This window comes from Channa argus, chromosome 1, assembly GCF_033026475.1.
Source record: "Channa argus isolate prfri chromosome 1, Channa argus male v1.0, whole genome shotgun sequence".
NCBI classification, from domain to species: Eukaryota; Metazoa; Chordata; class Actinopteri; order Anabantiformes; family Channidae; genus Channa; species Channa argus.
The window spans coordinates 32,667,793-32,692,005 of NC_090197.1; the positions used below are offsets into that span (position 1 = coordinate 32,667,793).

Below are 24,213 nucleotides of genomic sequence, written 5' to 3' on the forward strand. Positions count from 1 at the left end.
TTTTGTCAGTTCAATGTCGAATACGTGGTGGATTTCTCAACCCGGAATTGTCAGATGTGATAGGACGTCGCAAACGTCCATTGGCAGAAAAAAATTGCGTCACATGAAACCAGCCTTTTCATTGGTTGCGGTGTTCATGCAGCGTTCCGATTCGCTACGGCTTGGTATGGTACTGTAAGGTAAAATATCTTTAAACTAATAACCTTTTTTTTTAGTTACCAAACTATTTTGACTTTTATTTACCGATGTGGAAAAGAAACGAGAATCTTGTGTTTTGAGGCGAAGACTTGTTAAAATCAGCACATATTTGTGTTCCCCTCTGTGTGGTCCTCTACGGGATTGCAGTGGTCCTTCAGACCCATTGGACCAGGCCGACCCCAACGACTTTTCGTCCGTCAGCATCCTACGGTCACACAGTAAGAATACGGCCTTAAATCTTACCAATTTTTGACATTATGTCCCACCACCGCTACTCTCTCGATTGGTGTTTCTGTCGTATCTTCGGGTTAGTGTCCATGTAGCCCATCTATTTTTCTTTTGGTCATATTTTGCAAAAGCGGTCGTTAGTCCTGCGCTGTGTTCAGTGTACCATTGTTACTGTTATTTATGTGTACGTACACTCCGGGCTGCGATATCAATTTGTGATTTATATGAAAACATTCGCTCTTGATAAATGTAGCCATTTGGAATTTCTTCATTTCCGCATCCTCTAGCCTCTGAAGTCCCCCTGCATGCAGGCAGGGCAGTATCTGATGGAAAAACTAGTGTGAATGTCGCGGGTTAATAGTTGACTTGACTTGATGTAAGTAAGTGGACTCTGTAGAAAAAATAGGATCTGTGGCAATAAGGTCATAAAAATGAACGAAGGGGGCGAGGCAAGAGGAAAACAAAGTGATCAGAGGCTGGGAGTGAAAGCCAGCGTTTGTGACGTGGTTTACAGTACATGGCCTGGAAAAATAAAAGGCAGCCGCTGCAAGCAATAAGGATCGTGCTCAGCCAGTTCGTGTTCAGAAGCGACACTTGGCTGCTGCCCAGAGATGAATGTGTCATTGTTTTTCTCTTTTACGTGAGTTATACAGGATGTCTTATCCTGCACAGCCTCAGTGGCGTATGGACGTACAAGGATAGTACACCTTTGAATGAATGGCCAGTTTGCTTCTATGAAACACCAAGGAAACTTTTGAAATTGTTTTTCGGAATGTCTATTCAATGATACTTGCGTTTTCACTTTCGGTGCTCTCTGGAACATTTACCCTAAAGTGATTCAGTTTGCTTTTTTATCTTAATATTTAATATATTGCTGAAGTGGTCACTACTTGGCAGCTTAAACATGGCACTTTATGTAGCAGGTAAGTGGTTTGGTAAAGTGTCTTTTACTCTCAATCTTTCATGGAAAGGGACTTTAAATAGCATAACCCTGGACTAAACCTGTGTTTTCGCATCTCTTCCATTACTAACATGAGTCACATTACCAACAACATTCCTCAGAACCAAGCACATTTTCTAATGTTTTTTTAGGTTTCCAGGCATTTTTGAAATGTAGTCTAAATGCGCATTATACTGCTTTCAAACATGAAATATTAATGACAAGAAAAGGTTAGTTATACCGCCTGTAAAATACTGCAAATACTTTCTAAATTATTCTGTAGTAAGGTTACTTTGGTTCATTCAGTGTTATACTCTGCGAACTAATCATGCATCATGTGGTGACTCTTAAGACTTGTCACATTCTCCCTACCCTCTTCACGCTGTCTCTGAAATACTTTGCCAGATCTTGTCAATAAAGATCCCAACTAGCATGATAGGCCCCAGTGTGTATTATTATTATTATTATTATTATTATTATTATTATTATTATTATTAAACATGTTAATACTATGTTTTGTTTTTATTGACAAAACATTTATATTTGGTTAATTTCGCAACATAATTCCACCAAAACGCTCAGATAATTGTGTCTCGTGTCTCTTTTGGAAGCAGTGAACCTGTTCTACTCCCAGTTATTTTAAATGTCACTTTTTTTGACCAGTTTTTTTACACAACCAGCTGCAGTCATGTGAGAAAGTATTTGCCAATTGATTTCTTAAATGTTTTGTGTAGACCACAAACTAAATGATTTCTGATCTTCAAACATGTTTTTTTTACATGAGACAAAAATGCAGTTTTTTAAAAAGTGATAATATTATTTATGGAAGCTAAAAGAGATTGCTTTCATAAATGGTATATTTCACTGTTGACATTCCTCTGTTGAAAAATAAACTGTGGGCAAAGTCATAGTAACACAATTTTTAAATGCACTGAAAATATCTGGTAACATTTGTGATAAGCTCTCTGCCTATTACGATACCTTCATATTGTAATGAACTAATAGCTTTTACTTTCACATATGAAAGCTCATTAAACTCATTGGGAAACACACAATGGCCCCAAAGATTCTTTCTGATGTTTTGTCCTTCATGTTTTGTCCCGTTACAATGTTTTGAAACTTCGCACCTGGAGAAGGATTTAACTTTAAAAGTGATTTCCTGCGTGCACCTCAAACCCTATCACCACTGATTGTATCGCTACGATCCATCTTCTCACATATCAGTTTTTTGTTTCCTGTAGTAATATAATCGCTGACACAGCTACTTTATGATACTATGGTTATTTACATAAACCAGGTAGAAGTTTACTTTTTGATCATGTCTGTTCAAATCTTCAAACGGGGCCGTGATTCAGTTAGGGCATGTGCTTTGCATTTTTTTGCCTGAATTTTTAAACAGTTATGGAAATAGCCAATTTTCTTTTTTTTTTTTACAGTGCGCAGACCAATGGTTTAGCTGTTGTAGGTCTGGATTTAGTTTTGTACCCTTTTTTTACTTCATGTGACATAATTTTAAAGATATAAAAGAATACAAGTATACTTTCAAGAATCCAACATACAAAAAAAATCTCTGATATATTTGTTTAGTAGTACAGAAAACTGAAACATATGGTTTCTGTTAATTAAACAAGTAAAAATGAAGGTATAGAACACAAGAATACTTTGAAGTATTTTGTTGCCATAAAACCTTGTTATGTCCTTTTCCACTATGCTGCCTGTCCAGGTCTGAGTAAAGAAGGAGTACTCAGGGGAGGGATGGCTCAGTTCCAGGAAATGATGCGGCAGCAGCTGGAGAGCTCCATGCACACCGAGCTGAAGAAACTGCTGGACACCGTCACAGGGGTGGAGAGAGAGGTACACTAACAGCTAACATTGACTTTCTCTCTCTCGCTCTCTCTTTCTCTCTTCAACCATCTGGTTGTCATTTAGAGGGTAATGGAGTCACACACAAGCAGTGGGGATACACAAAAAAGTAAAACACACTGTAGTGCATTGCCAATGAGGGATCCACCTACATGCTTATAGACACACATGTTTTTAGTGAACATTCACACTTTGTATCAACCTAAACCAAAATATAACTGGAGTTTTGTATTGTTGGCCCAGAATGAATTCTGATGTTGGGAGTGGACACTTCTCAGGCTCAGTGAGCTCAGCACAATTTAACCTGTTTATCTCTAGTGCAATAAGAAAGATGATTTTTCTTTTATGTAAAACAATGACAAACTCTGATACATATCTGTCTCTAAAATGCTCTCACTAAGCACACAAACACACAAAAACCCATGTGCACATGCAAAGCTGTAGACCACACATGCATTCTTTGCTACACACTGACATAAGTAGATATAAATATGAATGTGGAGCTCTCCAGTGACAGGCCATTTACATGGGTTACCATAAGAGAATAGATAATTTCCTTCTTCCTTTTTAAGAACTTAAACCACATTTAAATGTCTTGTTGATGGTTTCTTTTTGTAAGCAAATTCTAAACTAATACAATATAGGTTTAGAAGGGAAAAAAAAACCCCAAACAACCAAATTGATTTCTAGAACAGTCTTATCTTAAATAATATAATAAAAATAAATAATAATAGCACACAAGGTCCTACCCTGTCTGTGTATGTGTCTGTGTTTGCACACATGCATTACTGTTTTTAAAAAACATAACTGAAGAACATATATATAATCTAATTATGGCTATTTACCTCATGCAGCACAGGTACTTTATGGCATACTGTAGGTGTCTTTCCTACATCTAACATCTAATACCAGGACTTAAAAGGGATTATCACCACAGGTGACAAAAAAATCTTTCTGTAATTACTGACATCCTTATGATCAAATATGTCAGCTGACTATCAGTAACATTTGTACAGCAACTTCACATATTTGTAATACATTCATGCCTTTATGTAACTTTTAACTTTTCAGTAAATATATATGTTTCACCATGTGGCTGCTTCATTAAGTTATAGTTAAATTGGCTTTGACATTGGCATTTAACAATTTTAGCTGACACAGTTATATTCTGTAGGATTTACTTTGAGATCATTACAAGTTTCCTTGAAAAACTTGAAAAGGCCTATTTGGAATTCATTAATTTTAAAATGCTATGATACACTTGTATTTTTCAGGTGTCCAACAAAGACTTTGAAGGATTCAAGAACCTTTTCCACAGATTTCTGCAGGTTAAGGGACCATCAGTTGAATGGATCAAGATACAAAGACCCCCAGAAGACTCGGTAAGTGTTTCAACAAAACCTCTGGATTTACTGCACATCCCTTTTTATCCTGTGTAAACACTTTTTGCAAGTAGTTTTTATGTTTCTACATTTACAGCAAAAGATTAGTACAGGTAATCAGTACATTGATGTGATTAGACAGAAGGCTTACATCAGTTATACCAACAATACCTGTTGTTTTACCTTGTCCAAGTACATCACAGCCATGAAGAGATCATTAATACAATAGAAAGTAACACTCACTAGAGAAAAGAAATACCATTTAGCCTTTGGACTAAGTTAGAAGAGGCGTGCTCCTACAGGTATGGGTGACATGGTGAAATACTATCCAGAAAGTCCAGTTTGAGTAATACAACCTTGAGTTTGTAGGTTTATCACATGTCACAATGCTGCGCTGACAGGCAGATTTTCATACATGGAACATTATCACCTATCATTTTATTTGTATCCTTGTTCATGTCAAATGACACCATTCACACTGTTCAATACATCACTGTTCATTTAATACTGTGGATAGTGTTGTGACTTTCTAAACTTAATGAGCACAAGCCAGCTCACATTTGTCAGAACCCACAGCAATAAAGAAATGCTTAAAATGACATGAACACCAGTGATTGTGGGCAAACAGGATTTAAGCATGTAGTGTTTATAAAAAGGTTCATGATTCATCTTGGAACATAAAATTCATAACATGCATTTTAACAACTGGAAATACAGCTTTGAACTGGGCGGGTTTTCCAAGAAGGGATTATGTGCAATTATTAATGTAAAAGGAAAAGGCAACCTTATGCATTATAAAGTTCAGATAATAATATTTGACATGACACAAGTTCAACATTACAGTACTATCATGTGGTACATCATGTCCCAGTTGTTACCAAATGTAACATATACAAAGAAATTTCGATTTATTAACAAAATGTGGGCCCTAAAAGAGGTCAACAAAAGATAGCTAAACTTAAACTATCAAACTGAAATTACAACATAAGTTCTAATCACAACAGGGACAAAACAGACCTAACCTGAGTGACACACAAGGGGCAACATATATACTGGCTGGCCAAACCAGTAGGACACACAAGGGGTAGACATAACTATAACTGGACAAATTATAAACAAACTCTAGACAAACAGTTTACCAACATCATCCCATTACTCAAATATGAAAAAGCAATAACAAAATAATGAACCAAAAAACATTTAATAACCTATAACGTCTAAAGAAACATATTCCCTATATTTTCCCCTGCCTGCGTCAAACGGGGTACCTGGTACAATCCAGGCCCGTAGGAAGTATTTAAAGTTGATAAAGGCCTCAATCTAATCTTTTATCTGGATGGCCAACACCCTCGGACCACCAAAATGATAACTCAAGAAAAAGAGAAATTAAATTAATACAACTTAAACTTAATAACAAGAAACCAAACTTAAGGAAAAAGGTAAGTGAAACCATTACCAAACAAACTTAGGGTGTGGCCGAGGCTGTGGCCATCACAGACCAAGTTTATAGAACAATGTTCAAGTGCCAAAACTTTTTTCTCCCTATTTGACCTTATGACTACTTTAATCTCTCTAAAAGGTCTGCAGAGTATTTGGAGCAAAAATCCTTTTATAATCAATTTACTAATTCCTTAATATTGGATTAACCACATGTATACATTGTAGCATTATATACAATTATAAAAAAGAAGTAAGACTAGCTAAAATAATCTTGAAATAAAAACACTGAAAATTTACAAACTAAACAATGTTCTATAACTTCTATTTATTATATTAGCATTAGTAAATTATTTATCAACCATAAAGAAAGCCCTTAGGTACAACCAATGGACCCTTAAGGGGTCCTCTTATTAGAGTGTGTATTTCTCCCAGCTTTAAATATAGATGTAAAAAAAGAAAGTTTCTTGGGGGCCATTGTTTTGACTGTTGAATTCATAGTGCCTTAGTGCAGCTGAGTAAGTCACTGAAATGTGTTTATTCCTTTCTATTAAACATTAATTAGTTGTGAAAAAGAAATAATGAAAAAATTATGTAGAATTAGTCTTAAGAATGAACTCTTTTCTAAGTTGCACCCAGGAAGGTAAGCCTGTAATTCCCGATATTTACCAGTTATCCACAAAAGATGTTGCCCAATAAGATGTTCCCACCTCTTCCTGGGAAATTCTAACTGCGATTCAAATTTCACAGGTTTAGTGAGTTTCACCACAGAGATCTTGCTCACTGGATGTGAGTCAGCCATGTTTAGTTCTATCTTGGTTGGCATTAAACAATATAATGCAATCAGTGAAAGCCTGATCTGTGTCTGTCTATTTTGTAGATAGCAAATATACTCAGAAGCAACAGCAGGTGTATTTCTTTTACAAATTCAGAAGCTGCATAGAATGAGAAGAGAATATTGGAGAAGAAAAATTAGATGCAAAAAGAGGAGGCTGTACAGTAAATTTGTGAGTTACATAAAGAGAGACAGAGGAAGAAAGAGATGAATAAAGTCTGTGAGGGAAGGTGATGAGACAACTATTGCAACAGGAAAAAATAACGTCAAATAGAAATTAACCACATAATACGAGGGGAAACCGTGTGTGTGTGTGGTTGTGTGTGTGTGTGTGTGTGTGTAACCCAATGAGATTAAGGGAAGTAAGACAACACGGTAGCACTTCCTTTGCCAGGCACAGCCACTGAGAATGTCCATAATAAATGAATTATTCAGTTTTAAACTTTTAAGTCTGTAAAGCCAGTTTCCACTGCTTCTAATTTCACTACATGCAATTTTTCTAAGATTCACCCACATTAGATAAATATTTTAAGACCTAAATGTTTTTCTAGCTAATTGTTGCTTCTTCGCTTTTGTGCTTTGATAATGACTTATACCTGAAGAGTTATGCAGAACGTGTCAGAGCATAACAGATGGTAGAACAGCACAGCAGAGCATGGAGAGGGTGGGCTGGGGTGAGCAGGGTAAATGAATGTTGAGATCAACTTAAATTCAAGATTCGGACAACTTCCTTAATCCCTCAAAAAGAAAGCAAAAGAAGCCAAAAAGAGAACCAAGCTAACACAAATTAAACACTTTGACATCTGTCAATAGGAATTACAAAATGTGGTCAAAAGCTGTAATTATTTTCATTATTGTTATTAATGTAACCCGACAGTTAGTTTTATCAATTCTCTCTCAAAGTAATTATTGCAGAATTGTATTAAACTGAACTAGGTTACAACAAGCACATTTCATGCTTGTTAATGCAGGAGTCTTCATTTAATGTGCACTCCTCAGCACTAATTGTCCAAACTTAGACATGAATAAAAGCTGCTGCAAAGTAAATCCCATGAGCTGACCGTAACAGGAATGTCGGTCTCCTACTAGACTTCTTAGTACTGTGAGTAGCATAGTAAGGAACTAAAGTATTTTAAGAATTCAGATTCTGACTCTTCCAGTTAGATGACACTCTGTTTACTAAACTAGAAGCATTACAAAGGAACATGACACAAACTGTAGTAAGAAATTAAATGCATACACTGCCCCTACACCATAACCATAGAAATTGCTAATGGAAATAGGTTATCACTTGACTCCTTGTGTGAACAATTCAAAAATATGAAATATAAAGATACATGCATGTAAATTTTATCCAACAACAGTAACTGTCAGATGTGAATATAATTTACAGCCCAACAACTATATGAGTTTATATAGTTTATAGTAGCTGCCTTTCAGCATTGCACAAATGTTCAGTGTTACAGAGAAGAGTGACTGAGCTCTGCACCAGTCTGTCCTTTGGTCAGGTATTGGAAGTTGTATTGTTTGCAGGCTGTAATAAAAAATGTTGGGTTGTCAGACTCAATTCTGTGGAGTGAGTTAACAGCATGCAGCACTAAGATTTATTAAAGATCATATTGTTTGTTTGTTTGTGTAGAGCACTGTAAGCAGTGATATGAGGTGTAGCAGAAAATTTCCTGCATTGTTGCAGTGCTGAAGTTTTGTTTTCCCAGTAAAATGTTTGTGGTTAGCCACATCTTAAATAATTGGGGAAAAACATTTCAGTTTGCATGAAATATCTCTCCCCACCTCAATTATAGTGCCTAACCCTATGCAGACCACCACCACATGGTCCTTTTATAAGCTGTTAGTTTCAACTAAAGCTTAGCTAAAAAAGCCTAGTTTTTTAAACAACAGACTGAAAGTGATATTTATCTCCTTTAATGAAACAGGGCACAGTGCTAAAGTTCATTAAGGTTTCAACAGAAAAACATATTTAAATGTAAAACAATTGTATTATAGCTGGAGCGATTAAATTATTAATCAATTGAGCAATATAATTGAACTATTTGAATAATCACTTAATTGTTTTAGTCATGTTTGAATCCAAAATTGCAAAAATATTTCAACTAAGATTTCATCTTTTGATGATACAAAACATTTTACAATACCACCTCTGACTCTGTTATTATGTTTTTATTATTCAAATATGTTTGAGGATTGAGCAAGTTTATTTTAAGTACCATTATATTTATATTGAGCTTATGTGAAGACCAGACTGCATCATCTTCATGAAGATGGATATTAAGGAACATCAACAGTTTTTGCCAGAACAATATTGTTCATATAGCTTGCAAAAGACCAGGACAAAATACAAAACCTTTTGATATCCACATTTTGCCACAGTAGCAAAAGTAACCATTGGTACAATTTGCCTGTGTATTATCATGTCTGTTTTTTTTTTTTTTTTTTTTTTTTATTAACTGTATTTGCTTAGAAGTCTATGTTATTTTGTGTATCTTCTGCCACTGTCAGAGCCAGATTCTGTGTGTGAGCTCTACATTAGGGGAAAGCCAGTGTGCACTCATATACCTCAAGACCAAACCTATACTGTAACTACTATGTATGGTTAAGTCAATAGTTAAAATATTATGTTTAAATTTCTTACATCAACACGGACTTTCCACTGCACATTGGCACAGTCTGACCCTAGTTATGTGGATGTCCCTTCTTCCCCACTAATGCTGGTTAATTTATTATATGTTAGTCAATCTAAAAGCACATTCTATCGCTCGGCTTTCTGCACTGCAGATAGAATCCTGTGGATTTCTTTTAGGTGCCACAGCACATCAGTCAAAGGACATGGTAAAACCACCATTTCGCACTAGAAAATATGAATGCTGTGAATCCTTACTGCATGCACCTGACACACATATACACACACACACATATACACACCTAACACACCAATGCACAGGAGGATACAAATGCAGTGCCCATCTGTATTGTCTAAAAAGGGAAATTAACATCTGGGATTGGCCCCTCTTTCCCTCTGGGGGTACCGGGGTAAGATGGGTATCATAGCGGAAACCTTTTAACTTAGTTTTTCCGATAACTACAGTGACTTTTATCCGTCAACACTGGTATATTTACAGTACTTAGAATTTTTTTGATCTATTTTCACTTCATTTGTGAAAGTCATTCACGCATGTTTTAGCAGTGACTATGAACCATATGTGCTAGAACCACTTCCCACCTCTTTGAGGGAAGAAAATGAGCAGCAACTGGGTCAAGGTTGTCTGCTGTACTTGTAACCTCATCCTCTATGTGAGGTGATAGGGGATAAACACCAGAAGAGGGACCGTCTGTTTCCATCAGGAGGTCTGCTCCATGTCCGCTGTTACTGAGTAGAGAATTTGGGCTTTTAGCAGGAAAGGACACCTGGACTTTTCATATCCTTGCACATGCATTCCATTCAGAAAACATGTCAATGCTGAGACATTTGTTTTAGACATATGCAAGCAAACCCTGGCCCACACTTACATCCTAACAACAAAAAACTGAAACATCTGGTTAGATTTAGTGTCCTTGGATGCTCTTTCACAAAACTCTTTTTTTTTTTTTTTACCTAATGCTGTTTCACTTCACATTTAAAAATGATGTTTGTGTAAGTTGTACATATTTGCATAATTACTATGTAGATATGTATATATATATTTACATAATTTATTCTGCTCTGCGGGAGTGGATCAAAGGTGTCTTGGTACATGATGTATGAATGTGTTGCTTTGAGAGCTGGACTATTGATCCAGTAATGCGGTTTCCCACATATAAACAAGTCATACTCCAGTGAGTTTTGCTGTCTCTCCAACAAATGCTGTTGCATTTCCTTTGTTGCTTCAATACAGCATTTTGCAGCAGAACATCTCCATCTTCACATTTCCACATTAGTTCAACCCATCACACTGCTGAGTTGGCAATTAATCAGCCCACACTCAAAGCTGTTAGAGTCTCAGTTTGTTTGCAAAAAGCAGTAAAATCCATTCAAAAGTAGAATCATAATGGCAACATGACACGGAGAAACACTTGGCACCAAAGATAAATTAAATGAAGCTGAAATTGCAAGAACAGTGAAGTTATTTTAAGCTACGCCTGCAATTTTTCTGACCCGTCTGCCATCTTTTCTCCCTCTCCACCAGATCCAGCCCTATGATAAGATTGCTGGTCGAGGCTTACCGGACAGCGTGGCTGACAGCCTGAACAAACTGGTGGTGGTGAAGCTGAATGGAGGCCTGGGCACCAGCATGGGATGTAAGGGCCCCAAGAGCTTGATCAGTGTCCGCAATGAAAACACTTTCCTGGACCTCACTGTGCAGCAGATAGAGGTACACGAACTTCGAATCACTAGACCTTAAGGCACTGGAGAATGGTGAATGTGTATGAGATGAGGTTACCTTGAAGAAGCACTGTTCTTTAGCTTTAAAGTAGAGATTATATACTAATTGCTATAATGATTTGTTTTGTTTTGTTTTTTCATGGGCCAATGTCATATTGTATCATAAGTGTCATTGCTTCAAGAAGTTAAAACAACTAAATGTGCTTGTTAATGGAAAGCAGTGAGTTTAACCAGATGCCTCATGTACTAAATGTAGCAGCACTCAGAAATCAAGACAATGTTATGAGTGAATCAGAAAGAGTTGAAGGTTTAATTTCACTTCACTTTCACTTTGAAGACGGAACACTGTTCTTGTCTAAGCCCTAACATTTTTGTCATCTCTCGTTTTTTAGCTGTTTTTTGCAGTTATGAAACTTCTCTTCATAGCCTTTAAATCAACCTCTTAAATGTAACATTCATTAGTATAATTGGTTATTCTTCAAAGTAACAGTCACTTTTTTCATTTTTCAGCGTAGGTCTGCAGTGATCCAGTTCTCAGACAGATAGGTGTTTTCTTAAGCACAGTGAAAACGTGGCCGTTTGCCAAAAGCTGAGTGCAAAAAGCTGTGGCTGTGATGTCAAAATAGGTGGAGTAGACAAGCAAGCATTTTCTGATATAATATAAACATCGACACAGTCTAATGTTGTTGGCACTGATTTCATGATGTTTGAGTAGTGTCTTGCTTTGGCAATTGAGTTTTGTGACAGTGAGAAGAACTGAGACATTTCTTCCTTGACTGAAGCTAGAAATGCACTGGAAAAAATCCTTTATTCGAAGATTCCAGGGAAAACTACCACAAACAGAGAAATGCAAACACGTTTTTCACTTTGCCTTTCTTTCTTTGATGCTGCCTCTTTTACAAGCCTCTATCTGGTGCTTCAGGTGGGGGTTGTGTGTTTTTTTTTTTTTTTTGAAAGTGAGCTAAAGCTCTTGTGAAAGGAGTGAAAGATGATCTGTTAGTCTGCAGACAGTTGGCAGGGAAACAGAGACGGCAGTGTATGTGTGGTTAAACTTGTATAACTATTACTATACTAATTATTTTTTCAACTCAACCTTCTTTAATGTTCCACAGCTTAGGAAGACTTAGATTTAGACTACAGGAAGGTTAAAGTTTTGAGACTCTTGTTAGAGATGCTGATGTGTACAGTATTGTGTAATGCCATTTATACTGGGCATGTGTGTTTCATAATCTTCCCATAGGACACTTCTTTCCACACAGCACACTGCTTTCTGTGTCAGAGTCACTGCTAGTCATTTCCTGCTCAGGTTTGGTTATGTTACCACCTCACTGAATCAACCCATTCTGAAAAAGAGAAAATGGATTCCATACACACACCAAGCCCATGACTGCGTCTCCTGTGTGAGAACGCCCCTCTCAGCCAAAACACTGCCTCATACAAATTTTATTTGGACCATTTCAGAGCTCAGACCTGTCTATTCTCAGTAAGAGCTGAAGACTGGATAAAAACCTACTGGAATAGCGCCACCTGGCTGCAATAAATGTAACACTTTAATCCGAATCTTGTTACTAGATCTCTGGAGTTAAGTAAATTGGGTTAAGAATGAATGTTAATGAAACAGTCTAGTTTAAATGTGGCTGTTTCAATCCTGTATGCAGATCTTAGTAAAAAAACAAAACAAAAACACACTTTGCTGTCTGCACAAGGTGCAAAAGCAGTTAAAATAACACTTAAAATAGTTGAAAATCATAGCGACCACTGGGAACACTAAGGAACAGCACTCGTGTTGTTCAAGAAATTAGCATGATTAGAGTATTATTATTAGAGTATTATTATAAAGAATAAATCTGCTGCAAATTTGATAATTGTTTTTAGTCATTTTTAAGCAAAATGACTTGAAAGTGAATATCTGATGTAATAGTATGCTTAATGTCTGATTTTCTACTGTCTACTGTACCTATTTTCTGTCATAACAGTGGATTAGTAAAGATGCCGTCATAACACAGGGATGTACAATATTGACTGTTTGCCCAGTGGATGAAAAGTTCAAAGTGTTCTCTCTTTTTCTCTACACACCAACTGTCAACACACTAGAAATCAAGTTATAAGTAAATCCTGTTTAGTTTGTTTGCAGTGTTTTGTGATGTGTGGGAGTTGTGCATTAGGGAACAGAGATCAATAAGTGTCTTCGCAGCTCCACAATAAGGCGCACAGTGGATTTTCTCTTTGAACTGGTGCTAATGATATATCAGTACTAGTTGTCGCTCCCTCTGTGTGAAGCTGATTGCCAAGCAACACCCATTTAATGGCAAGAAGGAATTCTGGCATTTGGTATAAAACAGTCAGAGTTGTGTCAGAGGCTGGAAATTCAACTCTTTAACAATTTCCTTATGTCAACATGTCCCCACTCATCATTTTTCATCCTTCCTCCTCTACTCATACTCAAATGTTCTCTTATCTTGTTAAAACAATTGCTTCCTTCTCTCCACAGGTATTATTTCTCTTCTTTGTATTCACTTGAATCACACAGTTGATTTGACATTTTCGGTGTAGCTGTTCTCCTTAGCCTGTTGTTTTGGTCCACCAATCCAGATGTATTTTGTTGTTGTACTCCCTGTTAGTAGTTGTATTGTCAGCTAATGTCAGTCCAGCTGCTATAATTGTTGTTGATCTCAGTTATAGGTATTAATCTTTAATCAAGTGTTAATGATTTATATTGTACATAAAGTATATATCTAATTATGCATACACTGTACCTGCACACTCAAATATTTATTGTCCTTCTTTCTATGGATTAATTTCCTCCATGGATCTACATACTTATTTACATTTATTATCAGAATCAATACAAGTCTGGTTTGCTCTGTATTGCTCTCACTCTTCCCTGGACAAATACACCCAAATGTTCCAGGCAGTTAAATGTTGCAGACATTTATATAATTTGTTTACTTTTCCCACAGCACCTGAACAAGACTTACAACACAGATGTGCCCCTGGTCCTCATGAACTCTTTCAACACAGATGAAGACACAAAGAAGATCCTGCAGAAGTACACACACCACCGCGTCAAGATACACACCTTTAACCAGAGCAGGTGGGAGAGCACGTTAAAAATGCACCAAGTAAATGTCAAGTAACAGTGGACTTCATACACAGATATGTCAGCTGATGCTGTTTGCAGTGACAGAGAGCTTAATGTAAGTGGATGCTTACAGTAGCTTATTCTTCTCTCATATGAGAGATTAAACTACACGGGAGATCTGGGAATATAATACACAAAAGGAGTATCGAATCTCAAACTACTGAATGAGCTCAACTCCCTCTAATGACCAGCTTGATATTAAACAATACTGTTCTGTGGGCTACTTAATATTCTCTGCTAAAACTGCCACATAATGTATGTAGAAAATCATTAATATTTCATTCCTTGGTGTCTCCAGTTGGTCAGTCATGCAGAACTTGCTTTTTACTCTTTCCTTTGAGCAGTTGAATGTTCATTTTGCCTGAAGGAGTGTAGCACAAAGCAGTTTTTGACAGCATTATAGTAGCTTTAGGATTTATTGTCAACAAAGAGAATATGATTGAAATGTCAATCAATAAGAGAACAAAAAGGGGCATCTGTGGTCAGGGTTACGAATTCATAAAAGGCAAAAAAAAAAATAATCTGCTGATTACACTTTGGTATTCCAGCTGATCAGAAATCAATTTGTTTCATCCACCAAAGAAGTCAAAATTTGTTCAGCCACTTTCATTCATTTCAGCTAAATAAAAATAATCCCTGGTTACCTGCCAACAGGATGAGTAAATCAGCTGGTCCTCACAACAAGTTCTGTTTTCTAACCCATTTCCTGCAAGAATGGGGAAAATGGACTTAGTCCTCAGGGCAAATATTTCAAAATATAGCTAATAAAAACTGCCAACCCTTCAATGTTTGGCAATGAATGATTTGCAATCCTGCAAATAAAATAACTAAAAGTGAATTTTTTTTATTTTTTTTTTTTTAAAAAGCATTATTCATTTTAAATAGTTAACCATAAGCAGACATGAGAAAAGTACAAACACCATAGTCTGATATTTTGATTAAGTACCCCCGTAAGAAGAACTATATTGGAGCAATATTGGATCAACGACTGAAAGGGGGTCTGAGATGACAAAAAAACCATTGAAGTCTAAGTTTATGTTAACCCCCCCCCAAAAACCTGAAACATTTTCCCACTGCAGTTATCTGAAATAACTCCTCTGCCTTCGTGCCTTTATGTTGTAGCTCTCTCTCACCTGATCAGCTCATCTGCACTTTGAAAAATCTTCAAACTGACAAGACCACAGGTGGTTTCCACTCAGTGCTGTTCCCCATGATAAGCTTTATTACGATAAGTCATTCTGACATAGATCCGTCTTAGAAACCCTTTGATCAGTTAAATGCACACAGCAATAATGATGCCTCATCTGTCTTCTTGGAAAAACTTCTAAACCTTTACTTCCTGTCGGTGGTTCTGGCGTAATACTCTGTTTTAAGGTCTTTGTAGCTTTTCTCCCTAAATGCGCACCAAAAGGATTTTACATTTTCTGTTTACTCCTTATGTTTTGTATTTGTCGAACAAAGCATAAGGGAGTGAACAACCATATACTGCCAACCAAAGGTAAGAAACCTACTCTGAGGTAGTCATTAAAAAAAAACAAAAAACAAAAAAGTACTTGTATTATTGTATTTGAGATTTCATGAAATCCCAGGGCTTTTAAATTGTGAATGGTGGGCTCCAACCATGAGTACCTTTTTAAAAACTGTAAATTAACTGTGAAAAATGTATTATCCTAAAATTATTTCTGCCCATTCGAGTTATATTATTTTAAAACGTTTTAAAACGATGTTTATATGAAAATTATTTAAAATTACATTTAGTTATTTGGCAGATGCTTTTTTTTACAAAGCGATTTACATGGTGTACAGTTATGTTTGATTTGATTGAGGAGTTTGATTGTAGCCCTGTACTGGTAGCCTGTTAGTGAAGCATTGGAGTAGTCAACACAAGATAGGACTATGCCTAAATACAAGGACTTGGAGCATATTCCGAGAGGTACAGTTGGATCTTTCTGATGCTGTAGCAAAAGTAAAGTAGATACTTGGCCCTGCCGAGATACCTTGAAGGTTTGACCAGACAGGGAGAAACTGAGCCAACTGAGGGCTGTTTCAGAGATAGCCAACTCAGAGAGTGTAGACAGACCCCAGATACATTCAATTGAACTATTTTATTACAGTTACAGAAAAATGATGAGGGGAACAGAGAATAAATAGTAATTATTATTTAGCTAAGAGTCTATAAACCAAAAGTCTCATTTAGGTTAATTTTCTTCTGTTCAGGTACCCTCGCATCAACAAAGAGTCCCTACTTCCTGTGGCCACAAGCTTGAGCATGACAGGGCAAAGCGCAGAGGGCTGGTACCCTCCAGGGCACGGTGACATCTACGCCAGCTTCTACAACTCGGGCCTGTTGGACCAGCTGATTGCTCAGGGCAAGGAGTACATCTTCGTGTCCAACATTGACAACCTGGGAGCCACAGTGGACCTCCACATCCTGCACCACCTGGTGAGCCAGCCCAATGGCAAACGCTGCGAATTCATCATGGAGGTGACGGACAAGACACGTGCGGACGTCAAGGTATGTGGAGGAAGAGGACTGAGTTTATATGTAAACTAACCGGCCACTTTCTTAGATACACCTGTTCAACTGCTCGGTCACGCAAATGTCTACTCAGCCAATCACATGGAAGCAACTCAATGCATTTAGGAAAGTAGACATGGTCAAGAAAATCAGCTAAAGTTCAAACCAAGAGTCAGAATGGGTTAGAGAGGTAAATATATACAGTATGTGCACTCACAGAGTAGCACGATGGCAGAGTGGTTAGCATTCACAGCAAAAAAGGTTGGTTCAATCCCCGGACCAGACCGGCCTTCTCCCTGTTTGCGTAGGTTTCCTCCGTGCGCTTCGGTTTTCCCTACCTACCTATTAAAAACATTTTTTTTTATTAAAAACGTTTTCCCATTTTGTCCCTTTGCTGTCTAGTCATGCAGATTAATGTGGGGGTTTAAGGTTGTGACATATGTGTCTGAGGTGTCTTCCTCTATCAAAGAACAGTGGAGGTGGGTGGAATATCATGTGGGGTCTCACTCCATTTAAAAATAAAATTTGTAAAATGTACCGACAGCTCATCTTTCAAAAAGCATTGCCCCCAAAGTTGAACCTCTTGTATTTTGTTGATTACTATATTATGATTGTGGGATTAGAATATTTTTATTCTCACCAGAAATCAAAACAGATAAAATAGTGTTCAATGTACAATCCGCTGGATTTAAAATAAAAATTGAACATTAAAGTTTCTCCCACACCCACACACACACAACATGTAAATGCTCGACTGTAATTTTTCAGGGTGGCACGTTGATCCAGTACGAAGGAAAACTGCGTCTGCTGGAAATTGCCCAGGTCCCCAAGGCCCATGTGGACGAGTTTAAATCTGTTTCAAAGTTCAAGATATTCAACACCAACAACCTTTGGATCTCTCTGGCTGCCATTAAGAGGCTGCAGGAACAGAAGGCAATGGACATGGAGATCATAGTCAACCCCAAGGTGAGTGATAAAGGGAACACAAATCTATTTAAGGGTGACTTAGACGGACAGTTTGCACACACAAGAACAATTCATTCAAACACTGATAACAGTTATCTAGCTGTTACTCAGTTGACACACTTTAACACCCAAGCATTTGGTATGAAATTGTTCATTGACAATCATTACGCATTTTCCAAACCGAGATAGATAAGACAAATAAAAAGTGTGTTAGTTTTGTCCCTCTGATTTGTCCCGCTGTTCCTCCCTTTCTGTAAATAACGGAGGCATTCAGAGTGAAATGACTCATGAAAATGATCTGCATTTGGATATTCCTCCCGAGCCTTGAGGGGACCATTTCAAAGAGGGTCCACACTAGGACTGCTGAGGGTTCAGTAGATACTAAGATAAAGCCTTTCACTCTGTGTAACCAGCCACCCTCTGAGAATAATATCATCTGTGCTACTTTAGAGCAGCCATCCTCTCAGATTAGAAACAGAAGCAGTGTAGAGCAGAGCAGAGAGATATTTAAACCCCTCTCATGTACAGAGACAAACACTTCTCAATAAATGATCTCACTTTTGGAGCTGTTTGACTTTCACAGATGTCTGTGAAATCTTTGCATTGAAAGCTTCCAACCATTGCAGTTTTCTGGCCAGCTCCGTGGTGGCTCCACCCCCTACTTAGACACCAGTGTATCAAGTCATATGCGTGTTTGAATTGACAGCTCATAAAAATAATATTATGGTATACTGCACATTTGCATACAGTTAATTTTTAGATACATTTCTTTTTAATGAAAGGAGTTCAAAGAGATAAGCAATTTAGCTGCTGAGCGTGAATTCGTTTTTCCTGCACACATTTCTCCTTTATTAACCTCCTAATATATTGTTGGTAACACTGAAGCAAGCAAATTTGATTTGATGTCACTTCATGTTATTTTGGTTGGCAGTGCCTCTGCCCTTCCGTAGAGGAGAAGCACTGCCTAAGGGCCTGCAAATATGCAATCAGTGTAATAAATTCTCAGCTGAGCCACAGCCCCAGTCCTGATTATTTCATTCTCAGCCTGTAGATGTAGTTTTCCAGACCCCGACTACAGAATCACACACCGTCACGTGGCGAAGTGTTATGTAACTGGTGATAACAGCGCAGAGTTGTGTGGCTTTACAAGACTGTGTATTTAGGTAAGACGGCAGCAGTAAAACTGCACAGTTAGAGATGCTGGTTCCCATTCTGGGCCCATACAGATTAAAAGTGTGCATTTGTTGTAGAGAGGCATCCAAAGAGTCCATGAAGTTGTGAATGTTGCAACATTACTTCTAATGTGACATGTAATATGATTACACGTTCTTATATTTCTGAAACCTTTTAAAGCCTAATTTTTGTCACAGCTTCATTCAGCACCTTACAACCTCCTAAAGGAGGATTTTTTTTGTCCTGACATACCAGTCAGGTACCCATATGAACCATATGACACAGGTTTTGCTTGCTATAATTACTCCTCCTGTTAAAATAGGTCCTTATGTGCTTTTTATTATGGTTTTCCACAGATGGAAAATTATAAGTGGATATCTTAGTCATCATTTTACTTTAAATTTCCCTCTTTTTGTTACTTTCCTTTCACTAAAACTCGATATGAAAACACTGTTGAGGAAACCATAAAAAAACACAAGGAGATAAATTCACACAAAACAAACTTTCACTTTGGAGGATATCCTCTTGATTAGATAAACTCAGAATGTCTAAGCTTTATTGTAGCTTTAGATATATATTTTTTTCACAGAACAAGGACTATGGATTTTGGCCCCCTTCACTGTATATCAGCAGCTTTTGGCTTGTCCCTTCGGGGGTCGCCACAGCAGAACATGTTCCGCATGTCGATTTGCCCTTCCTACCACAACCTTCCCACTTTGTCCGGGCTGGGGACCAGCACCAAGGTGGACCTTGCTGGCTGGGCAGGACCACACCTGGTTGTTTGAGAATCGAACCCGCGGCCTTCTGTATCCTAACCTAATGCTCTACCACGCAAAAAAGATCTCTTTGAAATTATTACAGCAAGCAAAGCCTCTTTTAGTGATCATATAGGAACCTGACTGGCTACAGGTATGTTAGCAGCTCTTTGAGGCTTAACGCATACTAACATGTATTCTCTCATCTTCTGACTGCCATTAGACGCTAGACGGCGGGCAGAATGTCATCCAGCTGGAGACTGCGGTTGGTGCAGCTATCAAATGCTTCGACAACGCTCTGGGAATAAATGTACCTCGCAGCCGCTTCTTGCCTGTCAAGACCACGTCGGACCTGTTGCTGGTCATGTCCAACTTGTACAGCTTGAAGGCTGGCTCTCTGAACATGAGCCCACAGAGAGAGTTCCCAACAACACCACATGTCAAACTGGGCAGCTCTTTCACCAAGGTAACAATGGCGACAGTGGTATTGTATTTGGAGCCTACTGTCCCATGTGTTTCTCAAAATTGGCATTGGCTAAAATGTTTGCCCCAACCAAATGTATGGTCGAATTTATTGTTGTGATCAAAACATCACAAATTCCTGAAGCTTGGAAGTCCCCTTCCAAGCTTTATTCTCCATCATTGGTCCCTTATTCATTTGATTTCTTATCCACTCCAATATGATGGCACGGGTGAAATATTTATATTATATAACCTTGAGGCTTCGAGTTCTGATTAACTTTACGGTAAATATCTCAAAAATACATATTTCTTCTGAAGGATTAGTGGAGGTGTGCATTTTTGTTCAGGTTCAGGAGTACTTGACCCGCTTCGAGAGCATCCCTGACATGCTGGAGCTCGACCACCTGACTGTGTCTGGAGATGTGACTTTTGGGAAGAACGTTTCACTCAAGGTAAACATCTGCACCAAAATTACATTTTGATTGTAAAATGTATCCTGATCAAAACTCTGTGTCAAATGAAACTGGGGTTTAAAATGTTTGCTACAAAATTTAATTTATGTCCTTAGAAAGAGTTTGCATTATTTTTCTGGTGCCCACACCAATGGTTCAAGAGAGGAGACTACACTAAAGTAACTTGAAAAGGCCAAAAACCATGAGCGTTGAAATTTACAGAGATCTAGCTTTAAATTTAATTTATGTGACTGCATGTACTTTACTGCAGCATTTCCGTTTCTTTTCTACAGCCACTGCAAAGCTTTTCCAATGGAAATGTTGCACTTTTTACTCCACTCCATTTATCTGGCAGAGATGATTATTAGGTGTTAAGTCTTCACATACAATACTCTTACAAAGTAACTTTACACCTTTTTACTGTTGAAGAGTAAAACATTGTTTTTCATTGTTTGGCTTGTGGCCTCTTAAAAAAACAAACAAACTACTGAACATGTACATTTGTTAATACCAAAAAGCTGCATATTGATGTGCCACTATTAACAATCAAGTAATGCCTAGTGTAAAACAACTTATACTTCAGTAACAGGCTACTTTTCATACTTCATACAAGAATAGTTTGTTAAAAATACTTTTATACTTAAGAAGACTTTTGTTTGCAGGAAGATAGTTTACCTGAACTGAAACCATCACTCTTCATACTCACAGGGCACTGTCATCATCATCGCCAACCATGGGGATCGTATCGATATTCCTGCCGGCTCCATGTTGGAAAACAAAATCGTATCCGGAAACCTCCGCATCCTTGACCACTGAGGCCTTGTTCACCAACCCACCAGCCCCCTCACCACCACCAGCCATCCACTCTTATCATGTGACCTAGTTGGCTTCATCCCAGTCATGTGACCTTTTTATCATGTTGACACCATTAGATTGTGAGAGGAAGTGGCTTTTCCCAGTAGGCTGTGTGTGATTGCATGTGCAGTGCTACTCTGCAGTCTAAACAATAGACGGTTTATTGTTTTGGATATACTGCCCTCTACAGGCTCATTCTAATTATTTATTAATAATCTTAATAATGAGCTACAGATAGCTCCCACCTGACATATTGATCCATATCCTTTAAGAGAGTAAATCACAATTTTATTCTATAAAATTAAACTATATAATTATGACTTTACCCTTCATAAATGCACTCAATAGAAACCTGAGAATCCACATTTACAGCACTGCTAATGCAATCACACGGTGTAGTTAACAGAAGTACTGTAGAGTCATGATTTCTGAGGTTTCTGAAGAATCTTTGATGATTTATTTCAAGCACAAATATGCCATAGTGGGGTTCAACATGGTTCCACAACTCAGCTATGATATGTTAACAGAAACAGGCACTCACACTTAGGTACATTTTGACGGTCTAATTTGTGTAACGTGTGTGTTTATGCAACCCACACAGACACAAAGACAACATCCACAAAGTCAGATCCAAACCCTTCAGTGACCCCCCACAAAGACCTTTTTATAACACAAATGAAGTGTATGGGTAGGTAAATTAATTTGTCTTGAGCCTCAGACATTTTCTATTCTAAACAACTTATGCATTAACTCCTCTGTCAACCATTTTCTCAGTTACTACACATTTTAGCCAGAAAAGTTTAAGAGGCATCATTGGGAATACTTCAGTTAAAACCTTGAAGGTATCACCTTTTCAGTTTATACAGCTAAGGTGTTAGCAACACGGCACCTGTTGACTCATGCAACAAACACAGAGCAAACAGTGTCATTCATTTGGAGTCAGTAACATATTCGCTCTTGTTTTAGCTCTATTTTGAACTTGGTTCTGGGTTGGTGGCTTATCAGTGGGCTTTTTTTTTCACAGAAACATTAACTGTATTAAAAGCTGGAAAACCAAATCAATGCTATAAAAGATGCTAAAAAGCTTCATAAACGTGAGACAAACTAAGTATTTTCCAACAGCAAGTATTAATTTTTCATAATCCTTTGTACAAATATGTGAATACATTTACAGGATAATAGTACATTTAGAATTTGTGGAACCATGCAGGATTTAAGCCTGCCATGAAGTTTGTGCTAAGAAATGAATTGATAACCACATTGCAGAACAAGTGATTCTAGCGTAGCATGTACCGTACTTCCATCAGATACATTTACACATCCTGTGTCCAGACATGTAACCCACGTGATGCCTGACCAAGCTCTGTCTCTTTATTCTGTCCTGTAGCTTTTTCATGATATTCCTGGACTGTTGTGATTCATATCCAGGTGTGAAATGTCATAAAGTTATACTTAGTATCTTACATGATATCATTGTAAAGTGCAGGCCTTTTTTTATTGACCCTGTGTGTTGTAGATGAAGACAAATATCACACTGTGCATTTTTTTTGTTTGTAGCCAGTATGTCTGTTCACATTTGGACCTTCAGGTCAGGTCAAACCTCACACCTCCTTTGCTGTGTCAAATGTTTCCTCTGTCAACTTCAGCATTCAGAATTAACTCTTCAGAAGAAAACTGGAGGTGCAATATATTCTGCAAGTGTTTTTACACGTCTTTCTGTAGCTGTGACGACACTCATTGACACTGCTCTCTAATGTGAACCTAATTCTAACTTTAACTCTAGAAGAGCAATTTCATGTTGTCCCCACAGCAGTAGTTTCCATCTATCATTTGTCCACATAACTACAGAAAGACACACAGACTCTTATCACATGTAGGCAAAGTTTAGGTGTAAAAATACTTGGTGTGTCTGACAAGTGCATACTATGATCCTGAAAGCAATAAGTGTTGATCTGTGAAAGTGAAGAGCCCAGCCCAGCTCTGCCTCCCCAGAGCTGAATAAAGTGCAATATGAAATACTTTGCATGTATCATTTCCTGTGTCTCCACTAAATGGTAAACACACTAAGGCCAAATACATACAGTTATATGGCTTCATCATGAACAACCACGGATAGATCACTGAATGGACCCGGCTCCTCATCTGCGAAACACAAAATTAGCTCTGCATTACAATGCAAAAATAGCACAAGGATGGATAAAAATGAACAAAACAACATAGCCACATAGAGCAGTAGAACATTTCCCTCAGCTTAAAGGTCATTTGTGTCATAATCTGTCTGACTTCATGTGTTTAGTGACTTTTTATCTAAAAAGCTTAAAAAGAAAATTAATATATGAATATGCTGTTTTAACATGGTGTGAAGATGGACACATGGACAATTAAAGCTGGTTGGCCTTGGAGAAAAGATCCACAACAAATTTGGTGAAGACTGTTGAGCTCTACTGGAAGCCTTTCACATTGTCTGAATTTTCAACATAAAAGCCTCCACGCCACCTTCGGGTAACGTTAGTTCACAGGCAGTTCCAAAGAAATGCAAGGCCCTGAGGCACAACACCAATTAATGCATAAACAGTAAATCAGTAAATACTCATTTTAGATCCCAGAATTAAGGCAAATTTAATCCCGG

At 37.7% G+C, this 24,213-nt stretch overlaps 1 protein-coding gene across 5 annotated transcripts; it reads left to right on the forward strand.

The window, feature by feature from the left end:
* The first annotated feature begins 49 nt into the window (after nucleotides 1–49).
* ugp2b (UDP-glucose pyrophosphorylase 2b) lies at nucleotides 50–23,602 on the forward strand. Of its 5 annotated transcripts, XM_067513328.1 has the most exons (11): nucleotides 162–179; nucleotides 346–416; nucleotides 3,090–3,220; nucleotides 4,504–4,611; nucleotides 11,065–11,250; nucleotides 14,222–14,355; nucleotides 16,621–16,918; nucleotides 17,690–17,887; nucleotides 20,039–20,281; nucleotides 20,625–20,729; nucleotides 21,438–23,602. In XM_067513328.1, exons 3-11 carry the CDS (start codon nucleotides 3,122–3,124, stop codon nucleotides 21,543–21,545), a joined length of 1,479 nt encoding a protein of 492 aa, XP_067369429.1. In that variant the 5' UTR covers nucleotides 162–179; nucleotides 346–416; nucleotides 3,090–3,121; the 3' UTR covers nucleotides 21,546–23,602. The 5 variants fall into 5 exon arrangements, with proteins under 5 accessions (XP_067369439.1, XP_067369429.1, XP_067369409.1 ...); XM_067513338.1 differs by lacking the exon at nucleotides 346–416 and having other exon boundaries at nucleotides 50–179; XM_067513308.1 differs by lacking the exons at nucleotides 162–179; nucleotides 346–416 and adding an exon at nucleotides 1,027–1,066.
* Nucleotides 23,603–24,213: the final 611 nt, after the last annotated feature.

Excerpts from the sequence above, each read along its gene's own strand:
- ugp2b (XM_067513308.1), top strand. The coding sequence starts at position 1,042 with ATGTGTCATTGTTTTTCTCTTTTAC. Across the intron at positions 17,888-20,038 it reads AGATCATAGTCAACCCCAAG|ACGCTAGACGGCGGGCAGAA; the intron begins GTGAGTGATAAA and ends GACTGCCATTAG. Across the intron at positions 20,282-20,624 it reads TGGGCAGCTCTTTCACCAAG|GTTCAGGAGTACTTGACCCG; the intron begins GTAACAATGGCG and ends ATTTTTGTTCAG.